Genomic DNA, 16,205 nt, shown 5'->3' with positions numbered 1-16,205 from the left:
ACACCCGAATCCCATCAAGGTTACCACAGGGTGCGAAGGGACAGAAAGGTGATTGATGAGAAGCAAAACTGTAGTCTAATCAAATGCATTGCTGTTTATGAAGAGAAAATGGGGTCACAGGTAAGCTGGAAAGCAACCATCGGGCATTGTTATCACACATAGTCGAGAGAAAGACACTGAGTGTGGCAGACTTCAGTAACTAGGAGGCCCTCATAGTCAAGTTAACAGGGTTGGTACAGTTACACACTCCTATGTCATACTTCACTTACTGAAATATGAGTGAAAAATAGAAAAAATGATCCTAAAAAAAAAAAAAATAGAAAAAACGGAAGTGCTGATACTAAGTAGGGGTTTCATAGTTGAACTGGAGAGTCCTGAGAATCCTTCAGCAGATCTTTAGCCTTCTTTCCCGCATCCATTGGTCTTAATCCAGGTGACTCAGTGATGATTTGTGAAGAAGCCCCCAGCATGGACATGTGGAAGGTGGGCACACATAGAGTGCTGGCATTGGTGTGACTCGTCTGGAGCACCCACTTGAGTGCTTGTGCCCAGCACTTCCTGTCTCAGTAGTGATGAAAGTAACCTGTGCTTGTCAATGGTTGTACTTTAGATAGCGAAAAGAAGAACTGGGAAGAAACAGAGTTATGTTCATTGGAGAAGTCGCCATGTGTAGAGCTTGACGAAGATGATTACGATACAGATTTTGTTCCACCTTCTCCAGAAGTAATTTCTGCCTCTTCTTCCTCTTTAAAGTGTTTTAGGTAAAACAGCAAATTAATAAATGTTACTGTGTATTTCTGGGATATCTGAAATAATTTTGTTTAGGACACCTGGGTGGCTCAGCGGTTGAGTGCCTACCTTCAGTCTAGGGCGTGATCCTGGAGTCCCAAAATCGAGTTCCACATCCGGTTCTCTGCATGGAGCCTGTTTCTCCCTCTGCCTGTGTCTCTGCCTCTCTCTGTGTGTGTGTCTCATGAATAAATAAAATCTTAAAAAAAAAGAAAGAAAAGAATTTTGTTTAGCTACCTAGTATCATTTCTGTATAGATTTGTTTGATGCTTTTGCAAAGTTTTCTATCCCCATGAAAGCATCAAAAAATCCCTGTTTATACACTTTATTTAATCGGTGGTATAAAGCTGTAAAGTTCTATTATGATTAATTATGTGGGACCTCCAAACGGTTCTATTTAGTTGATTTTGACATGTGAAATATATTCCTAAAAATACTATATATTTTCAAACTCCTACACCTGAAATGACACAAATGAAAAGTCACTTATTTGGGAAGTGATTTAGTTAACATTGTGTCCTTTTCTTTTTATCCTGCAGGATAGAATTGGCCATTATATTTGTCATTCACTAAATTTTAGTAAATTAGTGATGTGGTTGTGGTTAATTGACAGTATTATAGGAAAAAGACATGGTATACATAAGCCATCGATAGCTTAAAATACTAATCAGTCTTACCTCCATCTTTGACCCAATCTAGATCATGGTGCATTTGAGTGGTGGAGTATTTACTGTGAACCAATATTTTTATGAGAAACATGTCCCCCTAGTATACCACCTTAATTAAAGAAGGCAGGCAAGAAGGAGGTATTTGTCTACATAACCTCACTTCTCTGAGATTGTGTTTTAACATGTAGGTTGGCTTGTTTAAAGAGGAGGGAAAGGTCGAAACATAATTACTATTTGATAAAAAACTAAAAAACTGTAAGAGCTGTCCTCTTAATCCCATCCCATAGAATTTCAGACAACATTATAAAAAGTGAAAGAACTGAACAAGAGTTTCTATAGAGTGTAGATTCTAAACCAGATTCCCATTTAACAATGAAGCAGCCAAGGCCCAGGGGATTGTCCAGGATGATACAATCAATGGCACGTGGACTAAGATCCAGTGTAGGGTGGGGGTGACTGGGTGACTGGCACTGAGGGGGGGCACTTGATGGGATGAGTACTGGGTGTTATTCTATATGTTGGCAAATTGAACACCAATAAAAAAATCAAAAAGAAAAATAAGATCCAGTGTAGGGCTATTTTCTGGACCATATCAATTCCTACTGAACACCTGGGTTTTTCCCTCTGTTTACTAAAAAAGTGTGTTGCACAGACAACCTTGTATCCAGCTTAACAGGATGCTTGTAGTCTTGCAGTTCCAACAAACCAGACGTTTTCCTTACCCATGTTAGGTTTTGATCCTTCTTCACATGTGTGTGTGATTTTTACATTGTAATCATTTTTACATGTTGTAATCAACATGTAACCTTAATTTTTTATTCTGCTTTTCTCTTATGTTATTTTTAGACATTTTTCATACTGCTACATAGTCTTTATTTTTATTATTTTTAATGGCTACCTAATTTATTGAGTTGTCATACCATGGTTAACTTTACCTAGATTTTTGGCAGTTGGAAAATGTTTATTTCCAAGGTTTCCCCAAAGGTGAAGTCTATCTATATAGTTTCCATTGTGACCTCGAATACATATTTGCATATATATTTTTTTTAATATTTTATTTATTTATTCATAGGCACAGAGAGAGAGAGGCAGAGACACAGACAGAGGGAGAAGCAGGCTCCATGCAGGGAGTCCGATGTGGGACTCGATCCCGGGTCCAGAATCACACCCCAGGCTGTAGGCGGCGCCAAACCGCTGCGCCACCGGGGCTGCCCATATTTGCATATATTTTAAAACTGAAATAGAATTTTCACAAATGATGCTCTCAGTATGTGCAGTACATAATTAAATTTTCTTTTGTATTTTATCTTGTCTTAAAACAAGGTTTTGGATTGTGAGTTTTGGATTAATTTCAGAGGTGTAACGCTCAGGTAATATGTAACAGAAAAGAGAAACGTGTTTTTGTATCTCCTGTGTGCCAAACCTCTTGAGCCAGCCTTCAGAGTCCTCCCATCTTCAGACCCCACATCACCTCTTCAATTCTATCCCTAGTTATGCTCTTAGGATAACAATAAGCTCCAGTGAACCAAATGAGACAAACTGACAATCTAGAAAACATTGCTAAAACTATAAGGCCTTTTCTTTAATTATATTATCATTTTTTAAGACTATATAAAGCATAGTTATTCATCACTGTTCAATCTAGTTAGAAGATTGCATTCCAGCCTTAGGCAAGCACAGTTGATACCAAGTAAAGAGAATTATCTTTGTCTCTCCTCACTCAGAGAGACACTTGGTCTGTCACTTTTCCAATACCTGTCATTCAGGGCTTCCTCATATCTCCCTCCTTGGCAAAGCCTGCTCAAGTTCCAGAAGATGTTGTCTTTGTCTGGATTTCCATGGTACCCTCTCTCTAACACTTTAGTGCCCATTTGTGTTTAGTGCCCATTTGTTACTTTTAAAGTATTTTTTGTATCCAGTCAGACTGACCATGTTTATATGTGTTAATAATTTTTGTATAAAACTATACATTATCAGAGAAGATTGGATGATGAGTTTTCCAAATTGAGAGGAGAGGGAGACAGAATCCCTCACATAGACCAAGTAGACCACGCCAGGCTCCTGTGAGGAATGTAAGTGATGCCCTGTGACGCCACATAGGGTTACTAAAAGAACATCATTGGAAGGAGAATTGAAAAGATCTCTTGGGGCCAGAAGATGGGAGATTTTGAAGACCTGCCAAAGAGGTTCTAGACTAGAGGAGATTAAAAAAAAACATGCTTCTCTTATTTGTCTGACCCGTTGTGGGAAAACATGAGAGGAAAAACTATACATTTGGCTTAAGTCTCATTTAGTTTTATATTTTTAAATTCACAGTATGTTAAAGGACCTTGATGCCTCTGGCACAGAGGATGGTCCTAGCACATCCGAGGACTTGCCAACACCCAAGGGGATGACAACACAGCAGCCCAATCAAGAGACCAGCACAAACTGTGACGGTACAAAAAGTATTTCGACATAGCACATATTTTAACTACCTAACATTTGGAAACAGTACGGTTGTATTTTTAACCTGTGGCTGTCCAGTGTTAGATGGCAAATTTGCAGTTCCTCACCTCTAACACAGAACCACCTTTGGCTGCTGGTTAGCTAGCATTTGCTTGAACAACTCAGAAATTTGTGTTCTCGAAAGAAATAGTGGAAACACTATTTGTTAGAAAATTATTTCTCACATTGAGCCAGAATTTGCCTTCCTGGAACTTTAATCCTTGTGAGGAAGGTCTAAAGCTCCTAGAAACTTTCTTCCCCCATCCCCCTCTTTTTTTTTTTAAGGGCTAAATATCGTTAGGTCTTTTAATTCTTCTCTATAGATAATGGTTTCTAGACCTTCCATCCTCCTGACTCTTCCTTATTTGTACTCTGGGTTTACATCTTGATGGCCATGCAAAGTTTAATGCTTTTTGTTTGATTTGTTTCCAGTTCATTTTTAGACTTTCTATCAAGTATCTAGTATAAATAGTGCAGCCACACTACTTTGAAAAGGAGCAGCCTCCTTTCCCACTGTGATTTCTACTTCCCTGGGGCTCTGTCAGTCCTGAGATCTATGTCCTTCTATCCTAGAAAGTTTTCCGGTATATTTCCTTTTTCTTTTTCTTTTTCTTTTTCTTTTTCTTTTTCTTTTGTTTTGTTTTTCACTCTTCCTGAAACTTCTATTATTTGTATATTAGGCTTCCCTGAGTTATCTTTCATCTTTTCAGCCTCTTGCTTCTCTGCTTTCTGGGAGATTTACTCAATTTTATCTTTAACTTGTCTATATGGGATTTTCCAAGAGCCTTTTTTTCATTCTCTGAATATTTCTATAACATGTTCTGGTCCTTTTTGATGGGTTCTGTACTCATGATGAGTGTGTGTGCACATGTGTGTCATAGTGGGTGTGTCATGCACGTGTGTGGAGGTGTGTGCATGCACAGGCATGTGTGTGGTGTGTGTGCACATATGTGGTGATATGTATGGTGGGGTGTATGCACAGCATGTGTGTGTTGTTTCTGTTTCCTCCCCATTTTGTTTCCTTATTTTGGTGTCCAAATTTATTGTTAGAGATGTCCCTGAAACATCTGCTGTCCTGGGCGCTTTTGTACGTGTTTTCCGCTGTTAACTAAATTCATCCTCACAGTGGCTTTTAAGGTAGTGTCTATTATCCCCATTTTACGAATAAAGACCCCGAGGCACAGGAGAGTGAACTAGAATTAGCACAGGCAGGGTTTAAACCCAGTGGTGGGGAGGCTCCTGCACTGTGCTGCTTGTGGGCATGGTCTTGCTTATAAAGTGGTTACTCGGTTGGGGGCAAGGCCATGGTCCTCCAGGATGACATTAGAGGTCTTCCTCACAGCAGACGTGAACCCATCACTTCTTATTCCATTCTGTACAAACCTGCCTGGAGCCCATGCTTCTCTCCCTGGCCACAGGGCTGCAGAAGACTCACGTGACTGCACAGATCTGGGTCTGAGGCAGCAAGAGGGAACGGCTGGGATATGGGCTCCAGAGTGATGCGGTCCTGGGGCACAAACCTGTCTCCCTTGGCTCCTGGCGGGGAGACTGGAGCAAATCAGTTATGCTTCTCTGAACCTCAGTTTCTTCTTCTCTGAAATACCTTGCTGGGTGTTTGTCAGGATGCAGGGTAAAGTGCCCAGTGTACTGTCGGCCTTCAATAAATGGTGGCTATTGTTATATGCCAGTCTGGTAATCCCTTCAAAGAAGGAAATACATGAGATTACTGATTTATTTATATAAACTCTTGCTAACTCTATAATTGTTTCCTCTCCTTAGAGTTCACAAAGCAGCTATTTGATAACATGTTCCAGAATTTTGCCTTGAATTAACAGCCAGAGCACCAGCCTGTAGCTTTTGGCAATCAGTTTAGAATTTTTTGAAAATTAGAACAATGTTTGCCTGTCTTCACTCTTCCATCAACTGTCCTGTTCACTGGATGCCTCACATATCAGCGGGATCTTCTTTGAGGGTTTCCTTTGTGTTCTGAGGTATAATCTGCCTAGACAGGGAGACCCGAGCTCCTTTTCAATACCCATATCTCTCTCTGAGCCTGTCTGGCTTTCATTTCTTTCAGACCATTATTCATTCTCTTCTTCCCATTCTGATAGCCGTTCTCTGTGTAGAGAAAACAGGCAAAACGGGGATTCAGCCACCATCCACCCACCATCTCAGACCCCACATCCCTATCTGTGCCAGTCACCAAATTCCATATTTCCCAAGTCATTTTGACACAAACACTTGTCCTCCCGACCCATCTGTCATCTCTCCATCTCCTTTCTGCCCGTTGGACCGTACGACGGGCTACTCTCCTCAGCAATTTCCCAGCAACCTCATTCTCTTGCTGTCAGCTCTCAGATTGTCTCCTGAGAATAGTCTCCTCTGCAGCCCACTGAAACCGTTTCTTTCTCCCACATCCATAGACCCTCAGGGTGGAGTGGGCATCTTCCTCGTTTCCCTTTATTGGCCTAACCCATTCTTTTCTTCCTTCATTTATAGCCTTACCTCCTTTTACATTCTGTTTTTTAGTCTATAATGTCAATTAAATAAATGTGGACCAGACTGTCTGGATTCTGATGTGTAAACACTGTCATTAGGCATTTCTCTCCCTCACACCTGTCTTCTCTCCTCTCTTCCACCCTCCCTTCCTATCTCAGCCCCCTTCCTTTCTATCTCTGTTTTCCACTTTCCCTTGCATGGGTCTTATTCTCAAGCTGTGTGTCCCAGGGTGGTGGCAGGGGTGGCCACCAGCAGCTTGTCCAGCTCATTGAAAAGAGAAGTCTTCTTTTCCAGTCAGAAAACTCCCAGACCTAATTCTCTTTGAGCTGCCTCACATCAAAGGCCCACTGAGGTTGGGGTCCCCGAAAAGAAAGTCTCAGTGCTGTGCTGTTACCTTGAAAACAGTGTGGATGCCGGGTGGACTGGAACTACAGGTGGTGTGGGAGCCCTGCCAGTCCAGCCCTGTATGATACCTTGTATGGGCATGGCGAGATTTACCCCTCAAGTTAGTTAAAAATGATAGTAACCTGGGATGCCTGGGTGGCTCAGTGGTTGAGTGTCTGCCTTTGGCCCAGGGTGTGATCCTGGGGTGCCCAGATTGAGTCCTGCATCGGGCTCCCTGCATGGAGCCTGCTTCTCTCTCTGCCTGTGTCTCTGCTTCTCTCTCTCTGTGTGTCTCACGAATAAATAAATCTTTTAAAAAAAATGATAGTAAGCTGATAAACTTTTGCATCTTACAATGATGTTGGTTACCCTAAGAGAAATATTAAGAATTGACATAAAACAAAATGAAGATAACACAATTTGGGGCTCTCATGATATAGAATAGAGACAACATGATTTCAGATTCTTTCACAGGCAGATAATAGGGTGATACATGATAGTTTATGATCTTGTTGTTAAAGTACTGCCAGTTTTACATGCATGACTGTCAAAATTTTAAGTCTTTTTCAAGGAAAAATATTAACGAAATTACATTTTATAGCTAGACAGCCAAGTTTACAGCAGCAGCTTATTCACGTGATGGACCAGATCTGTAAATTAGTAGATACTATTCCTGATGATGAACTGAAAGCTCTGACTTGTGGGAATGCACTGCATCAGCAGCGGGACATAAGGTATCTTACTTTTCCTTCTCTTGCAGTATATCTGATTGCATTTCAACTGACCTGAGTTAGAAATGTACCGGGCAGAATTTTGAGGTGTTCTGAACAGGAAATCGTATCGGATAATTGGCATTATGTTTTATATTTTGAATTTGTGTACTTTTTCAAACTGCCCCTTTAGCATTTGTGTTCACATTATTGAGATTAAGGAAAAGAGGATATAAAGGATAGACTTCGCCACGATTGGGGATGAAAACTAAAGATACACTTGTGTGGCCTGCCCTGGCAGACTACTCATGTTTCATGTGGAGTTCTGTTTCCTCTTCAGAAGGAAGCTCCTAGCTGAAGCCGACTTTAATACAAGTGATGCCAGTGTTCTTGCTTCGGTGTGGACACGCGGGCCTGATTCACTGGGAAGCCCTGTGGAGGATATGGCATCTCTTTCTGCTCCTGATGTGTTTCCAAAGGGCAATTCCCATCCTACCGGGAATTCTGTTAAGGAGTTAAATTTTCCACACCTTCCCTCACATTCCAGTTCCACTGGGGAGTGTTTACTGGCTACTACCCCAGGAAAGACAGGATTCTCCGGCACCATGAAGAATCCCTCTGAAAGACTGTTATTCAGTCCCCATTTACAGAAGTCCTTTGTAAGTAGCAACTGGGCTGAAACACCACGGATAGAAAAAAGGAACGAGAGCTCTTACTTCCTGGGAAATGTTCTCACAAGCACGGCTGTGAGAGATCAGAATAAACGTGCTGCTCCAATAAATGACTTAGAAATTCAGGCTGCCTGTGATATTGATAATTTTGACATAGATGGCTTTGATGATGATGATGACTGGGAAGATATAATGCATGATTTAGCGGCCAGCAGATCTTCCACAGCTGCCTGTCTACCTATTAAGGAAGGTCGGCCAGTTAAGCCAGTATCAGAAAGAATTTCTTCAGCCAAGACAAACTGTCTTCCAGTGGCATCTACTGCTCAAAATAAAAACTCAGAGTCAATTCAGAATTACACTGGTAAGTTTAAATTGAATGCTTATATTTTATATGAAAACGGAACTGTCCAAAATCGCAATTGGGTAAGAAAACCAAGAGGAAATCATCCTTGCCTGAAAAGTGCATTGTTTCTATGCAAATTCCTGTTGATAATATGAATTACAAATCACAATTTCAATAGCAAGTCACTCCTTTGTCTCCGTAGCAGCTGTAGTTTTATAAAATGAGTAATTATAACCTATTGTAGTAAAGCTCTAAAGTCATTACAAATGTGCTTTGCCTTTAAATTAACATCTTTTAGTCCTGGAAACAATAAAGCTCATGAGCACCAAGTTTTTAATGATTTGGGAGATAAGTAAAAGCAAAGCTGAGTTTATATGTTAAAAAATGTAACTGCATGTATTTTTAGAACTCTGATGAGAACCAATCAATTTATAAAGTAGTAAAACATGTTTTATGTGTTAAAATATTAAAATGCAAGGCCACCTAAGAAAGACATGGAGTCAGAAATGTCTTAAGACAAATGATCTCTCTGGGCCTAAAATCTTTTTAATTCAATTCAGCAGATGTTTATGGAGTTCCCACTCCAGACCCTGGTTTATGTTGGGTTCTGGTCATAGTTGAGTAATGAGTAGTCCCTTTCCTCTTAGTAGAAGTTTGTGGAGGAGTGCAGTTAACCACTGGAAAGGCTGCAGGAGAAGCCAAAATTAATTTTAAAACCTTACATCAACCCTATAAAGTTATCACCAAGTGTTTTTTAACTGAAGCAAGTTTATATGTGTAAGATTTATAAAGTACAGCGTTCCCTATTTTTGCCATTGATGACTTAATACCATGGAGGTTGTTCTGACAGTTATGCTGTTGACCTTTAAAATAACCATTAATGGATTTATTTTTGTGTCAAGTTAGAATGTGTCATACTTAATGTTTGCATTTATCTTTGAGACAGTTGAGTGTTGGGTTTGGAGAGACTGCCAGAGCTGGTGTGAGCACCTCTTGTTCAGTGTGCCGAACCAGGGCTGCAGAGCAGGGGGGCAGATGTGAGAGACGTAGTGGAAGAGGAGCCAGAGGAAACTGAGATGCCTTGGAGGTTCCAGACCCGGTGACTGGGAAATATGTGACACCATTAGCAGAGCAGGGAAGTCAGGAGGCAGAGCAGATTGGGAGAAAAGCTGAGGAGGGCTATTTTAAGACTCGTGGAGCTTAAAGTGTTGGTAAAGTCATTCAGGTAGAAATGTCTTGCAGACATTTGGAGATGCATGCAGGACTGGAACTTAGGTGGGTGTCAGTAGGGCTTTACAAAAGAGATCTAGGCAATCTGTGCACATACGTGATGTTCAAGATCTGAGGACTAGGAGAATTACAAAGAAAGAATGGCCAAAAGTCCCAAGCATCTGCAAAGACTCCCAAGTGTAAGGGGCAGGTGGAGGAAATGGAGCCAGGAGAGAGAATTTAAATAGAAAAACTATGATTGTCTTGAAGGTCAAGAGAGGAGGAAGAAGGGAATAAATGAAATAGTGGTAGGTGCTGCAAAAAGATCAAGGAAAAGACTGGAATTTGGCCTCGGGAAGCCTCTGGCAGCTTTGACATTTGGTGGGGATGAAACCCTGATTAGTGGTTGAAGAAAGATGTGCTGCAGGGACATGTATGCCTTTGATTTTGTATGGCAAAGGGTAAATGCTAAAACTGACTTGTTAACAATAACGCACTGATTTTTCTTAACATCAATTATTTTCTCAGACAAGTCGGCGCAAAATTTAGCATCCAGAAATCTGAAACATGAACGTTTCCAAAGTCTTAGTTTTCCTCATACAAAAGAAATGATGAAGATTTTTCATAAAAAATTTGGCCTGCATAATTTTAGAACTAATCAGCTAGAGGCGATCAATGCTGCACTGCTGGGTGAAGACTGTTTTATCTTAATGCCCACTGGTATGTATTTTTAGATGTAAATTGGCAAGAGTCCATTGGCAGATGTTAAATGAAAGCCCTTTAATAGAAATAAAATGAACACCCACATGGCATTTCCATCATTAAGAGACCTCTATACCTCCCATGCCATAGTGAGAAAATGTATTACCTCACGTCCTCTGCTGACATGATAACATTTATAACCCTTTAAGATTTTCACCTCAAAGCTTGTTGTGTTGAATCGATCTAGAATTTCTCTCTCTCTTTTTAGTCTGTATTAATCTGGAACTTGAACAAAAAGTTATCATCGTCAGAGACCTTGAACATCTCTGGCACTTTATTTGGTACAGTCTGCTGTCGAAGGGTGGTTAAGATCATCGGCTCTGGAGTGACGGCCTGGCTCCAGTGTGCAGCGCTGCCACTTACTTGCAGCGTGACCTGGAGCGGAGCACTTCACCCCAAGCACCAGCTTCCTCATGTGTGCAGCGGGGGGTGATAACCAAGTACCTACTTCACATAATGTCGTGAGGAGTAAGCAGAAGGCCTTTAGCCATAGTTCTTGCTTGGCCTCAGTTTTTAAGAGATCCAGGACTTGTCATTGTGCCATTCACATCTGTAACAGCTGTTTGATGGTTTACAGTCATCCAAGTGAGGTTATTAAATCAACAGTTAGGATAAGGAGCACAGGAATCTGAGTTGCAGTGCTTCCTCAGAGCCTTCCCTCTGCCTTTTACTCACCTTGCTATGACCTTTAGTAATTAGTTATTACCGTTTTAAAATTATGTTGCTAAGCATCTGAGTTCTTTCAAACTGATTTTAGAACTCAGACAACATTGGCTTAATAACCAACATTTTGTATTTTATTAACTTGTTCACTCTGCTGCTCTGGCTCTAGTTTGGTATTTCAAAATGGAAGCTGGAAGTGATCCTGACAATGATCTAGTCAGTGGTTTCAGGGTTTTTCATGGTCCTTTAGGGTTTCAGGGGGCTTTTTGTGGTTCTTCCCACCCCAGTTTCAACCTGTTGATTTATATAGATAAAGATTCCAATAAGGTTTCTTTCAGACAAAAAAACATTTTGCAGGTGAGAGAATTGAGGCATGGTAAGGGTAGCTTGAGTGTCAAAGTCAGACAGTCTAAGTGATGGAGCAGAAGCTGGAACACAGCTTCTTGATCTTTTCTTGACATTTACACATACATATATACCAAGATATAATGTACTTACCCAACATGCAAAAAAGGTGGAATGTGATGTATAGTATTTAAAAAAAAAACAAAAACAGAGTCCTAGAAACTGCCAGGCACAAGTTTCTACCATTAGTGGATGGGAGAAGTTGAAAATTAAGAGACTAATCATTAAATGTAGACCAATTGTCTTACCATTTTGAATTAGAGTTACCCAGAGAAATGGGGATGCATCTCAGAATGACTTTCTCTTCATCTTCTGTTAGTTCTCTACATCTTCTATCTCAAAGGAAGATTGGGAATATTTTCTTACTGATAAGAGTACAGGGAGTCAAAGTGCGGATATTCAGCGTTGAAAGGTTCATATTAATGGTTTAAAAAAGTGAGATCCTAAAAGTGCTTTCTGGATCATCAAAGAAATATTAAACCATGTTTACTACAGTCTTAAGTGATGTATGTTTTATAACATTTTAACTCTTTAAAATTAAATATTATACAAGGTAATTATTTTCACCCTAATACTGTGATAGAATATCCCTCATACTGCACTTGGATTTCCCAAGTAGCTTTTTAAAGCACTTCTATTGCATTTAAGTTTCCTGCCCTGATTCCTGTTTTTGCATTCATGTATACCTACATAAGATCTCCTAAAAGATAAATTTCACACATTTAAATTGTCTAAATATTTTGGCTTATTCCAGTGTGGCAAATTATTGGCACCATAGGGAATGTCACTTGGTGTTCTCTTACTTTTAAATATTACTGTATGATTTAGTTTGTAACTTCTGCCTTCATGCTCACAAGATAGAACCTGACAGGTAGTTTTTTGTTTTTGTTTTTTGTCCTTTCAGGAGGTGGTAAGAGTCTGTGTTACCAGCTCCCTGCCTGTGTCTCTCCTGGTGTCACTATTGTCATTTCTCCTTTGAGATCACTTATAGTAGATCAAGTCCAAAAGCTGACTTCCTTGGATGTAAGTTGAAACAAAACACTACCAATTATAATTAAAAATACTAATAAAGACATAAAAGTAATTATATTTCAGTACTCTGGGTAACATTTTTTATTAAGTAGTTCATAAATTAGAAGAATCAAGCACAGCAGTTTGAGTAAGTTGTACAAGTCGTTGAAAATTCTAGTACAGATAACCTTCTCAGTTCAGTCTAATTTTATTCTAGAAAAATGTATCTTATCAAGAACTTTTAACCTGTATTTTGCTGATGTACATTTCTTTTATTAATGTGAAAGGATTTCTATTACTGCAAGATCAGCATATAATATCTTAAAATACACATGAGCACACCCACACATGTGTCCTTTTTCCTCCAGCTGAGGTTAAGAAAGTATAAAATGTATTCTACCAAACCCCACATATATTCGAAGTCGTGAGCCACCACCCCTCAACAAGACCGCCAGTTTGATTTTTCTGCCAAAGAATGTGTGTGTGCAGCGCCAATCACCAGTGTTCAGCTATTCCTGATGCTATGGCCCTCTCATCGTCCTCATGCTTTAACGCACTGGAGATACATTTGCCTAAACAAAAATGAGCTGTGCATTAGGATGTGACTCTCTTGGGCACTGAATTCATATTTATCTTACTTACAGATGTGAAAAGCAATGGCAGTAAAGAAAAGAGAAGAAAAAAGAAGGAAATAAACAATGGGAATATTCTAAGTTATGGCTAAGAAAAGTTTTGGGTTTTTTTTAATATGTGCTAATTATTTACTTTCACCGCATTGACATTAGCTTTCCTTTGACCCAGGTTTGATATGAAACTTATAAAGTATATATAGAACCTAAAGATAAATATATGCTTATGTTTATGACTTTTGTACTTAGATTCCAGCTACATATCTGACAGGTGATAAGACTGACTCGGAAGCAACAAGTATTTACCTGCAATTATCCAAGAAAGACCCAATTATAAAACTTCTATATGTTACTCCAGAGAAGGTTCGTATTGATACCATTATTTTAAAATATGATATTAGGGGCACCTGGATGGCTCAGTGGTTGAGTGGCTGCCTTTGGCTCAGGTCGTGATCCCGAGGTCCTGGGATGGAGTCTCACACTGGGAGCCTGCTTCTCTCTCTGCCTGTGTCTCTACCTCTCTCTGTGTGTCTGTCATGAATAAATAAAATCTTTAAAAAGTAATGAAATAAATAAAAATATTAAAGCTGTGTTAGAAAAACAACCCAGTTCTGTCTCCTGAGTAGGGAAGAACCCAGGCTTCCCTTCCGATGTCTCTCTCCTTTACCATCACATGGAGTATTTTACTCCTGGTGACCAAAGGTGTGGACATTTTTTCCTTATTCTAAGCAGCTCTCTGTGACCAGAGAGTCCTACAGCAGAGAGTCCTACAATTTAACACGGCTCTGACAGTGTCTACACAGAGAGAGCATTGGGTCCCCCCAGGTGAAGGGCTCAGTCCCACAAGATGATTCCCACCCTCTTTTAGATGCCGGTAGCAACTAGAAGGTCCCCAGGCACCCATAACTTCTGTTGGATTTGGCTAACAAAGCAGAGATTCCGGTGATCCCCTCCTCGGGTTTGATTAATGTGCTAGAGCAGCCCACAAAACTCAGGGAAACACTTAACATTTACCAGTTTATTAAAGGACATGACAGATGATGCAGATGAACAGCCAGATGAGAGAGACACAGTGTAGGGACTTGGGGGGAGGGGGTCCAAAACACGGGAGCTTCTGTTCCGGTGGTGCTGGGATGCATAACCATCCACAATGGAAGCTCACCAAACCTCCTACTATTGAGAATTTATAGTAGCCTCCTCACATAGGCATGATCATGTCCAGCCCCTCTCCCCTCTCAAGAGGATGGAGTGCTACTGAAAATTCCAAGTTTCTGATCATGGCTCGGTCTGTCTGGTGAGTGGCCCCCACCCAGAGTCACTGCACTAGAACAAAAGACACTCCCAGTGCTCCTATCACTTAAGAATTTAGAAGGGATTTAGGATCCCTGCGTCAGGGATGGGGTCAGAGACAGATATTGGAGTGAGGGATGCTTCTACTCTTATCACTTAGCAAATTACAAGGGTTTCAAGAACTTGTGCCAGGAACTGAAAGCAGAGACCAATATATTTTTCTATTATCTCATAAAAGCCCACTAGAATACATAATATTTTTAAATTTTTGACATAATTTCTGATACACAATATAGTACAAGGATTCCTGTATAACTTTTACCCAGAAACCCTAAGTGGTAACATTTTACTATAATTGCTTTATTGTCCTTTCCCTCTCTCTGCCTTTTTCCTAAAATATTTGAGAGTAGGTTGTAGACATGATAACCCTTTCAACCCTAAACACTTCACCATGCGTTTCCTAAAAACAAATTCTCTTGCATCATAACCTCAGGACAATCATTAAAATGAAAAAATGTTTATTGATACAATGACTTAATCTGTAAACATTATTATTATTATAGTCTTTCTAGTTGTCCCAGTAATGTCCTTTACTGCAAAAGAAAATCCTAGATTGCATTCGGTTGTCATGTCTCTTTAAAGTTTCTCTCTGTCCTTCATGATTTTGACAGTTGTGAAGAGTGAAGGCCAGTTGCTTTGAGGCCTGTCCCTCAGTTTAAATGTATCTTCTGTTTCCTCACGATGAGATTTATGTTACTCATTTTGGCAGGAATATCATAGAGGTGACAATTGTTCTCAGTGCATCAGATTGGGATGCACTTGATGTCTGTTTATCCTTTTGTTGGTGGTGTTAACTTTGATCACTGGTTGAGGTGGTGTCTGCCAGATTCTCCACTATAAAATGACTTCTTTTGTGTTGTTGCAATTGGTAATTACAAAAATAAACCTAAATCTTTTGCTTTTGTAATTAGTGGGTATCCTGCTGTGGAGTACTCTTGAGATTGTATAAATATCCTGTTACTCATCAGACTTTGACCCAAAAGAGTTTTTATCATCCATTGATGACTCCCTGTCAGTGATTTCTGTAATGGATGCCAAATGAAGAGTTTTCTAACTTAGCCAGCATTCTCCTGTAAGGAAGAGCTTTCCCTTTTACCTACATATTTATTTATACCAACATGAAATCATGGGTTCTTAATTTATCAGGGGGCTATAATCCACTCTCATTGTTTATGTGGATGTTCTAATTGTCCTAGATTTGGCCAGTGGGAGAGCTCCATCACACTGCTTCTGTATCCTGTTGACGTGTCCCTGTCAAGACATGGATGCCAGATGTTGTCATTTCTACTGGGATATCATTGCTTCTAGACCCTGTCACAGACAGAATCATGAAACACATACATATATACATACATGTGTGTATGTGCGTACCCCCCCCGCCCCCCAAAACAACATGCATGCCGACAACCTAAACCTGTAACCCTGTTACCAGTGTAAACGTGGTGAACCTCAGGCATATTGAGGCAGGAAAAAAGTTTTAGAACCACTGACCTAATACACAACTGCTTGCTAAATGTGGGTGAATATTCTAGAAGGTTTCATTTGCAATTCTCTATTCTGCTAATTTTCTTCATACATTGAAATAACTCATTTTATGTGGAGGTTTTAATACAGCTGAAGTTGTA

At 40.0% G+C, this 16,205-nt stretch overlaps 1 protein-coding gene across 5 annotated transcripts in view; it reads left to right on the top strand.

The window, feature by feature from the left end:
- The window catches only part of BLM (BLM RecQ like helicase), a 98,689-nt gene that overhangs the window by 36,122 nt on the left and 46,362 nt on the right, over positions 1 to 16,205 (top strand). The window contains exons 4-10 of one of the 5 annotated variants that reach the window (XM_038532886.1): positions 611 to 761; positions 3,774 to 3,895; positions 7,429 to 7,561; positions 7,878 to 8,569; positions 10,289 to 10,480; positions 12,495 to 12,613; positions 13,480 to 13,593. In XM_038532886.1, coding sequence (XP_038388814.1) covers positions 611 to 761; positions 3,774 to 3,895; positions 7,429 to 7,561; positions 7,878 to 8,569; positions 10,289 to 10,480; positions 12,495 to 12,613; positions 13,480 to 13,593 — 1,523 coding nt within the window. Of the gene's footprint in view, positions 1 to 610; positions 762 to 3,773; positions 3,905 to 7,428; positions 7,562 to 7,877; positions 8,570 to 10,288; positions 10,481 to 12,494; positions 12,614 to 13,479; positions 13,594 to 16,205 lie in introns of those variants that run through there. The other 4 variants (XM_038532885.1, XM_038532887.1, XM_038532888.1 and 1 more) reach the window with 4 other exon arrangements.

Source organism: Canis lupus, chromosome 3 (genome assembly GCF_011100685.1).
Source record: "Canis lupus familiaris isolate Mischka breed German Shepherd chromosome 3, alternate assembly UU_Cfam_GSD_1.0, whole genome shotgun sequence".
Classification (NCBI taxonomy): Eukaryota; Metazoa; Chordata; class Mammalia; order Carnivora; family Canidae; genus Canis; species Canis lupus.
Note: the sequence above shows the minus strand (reverse complement) of the source record. Positions and strands in the feature narration are given on the sequence as shown.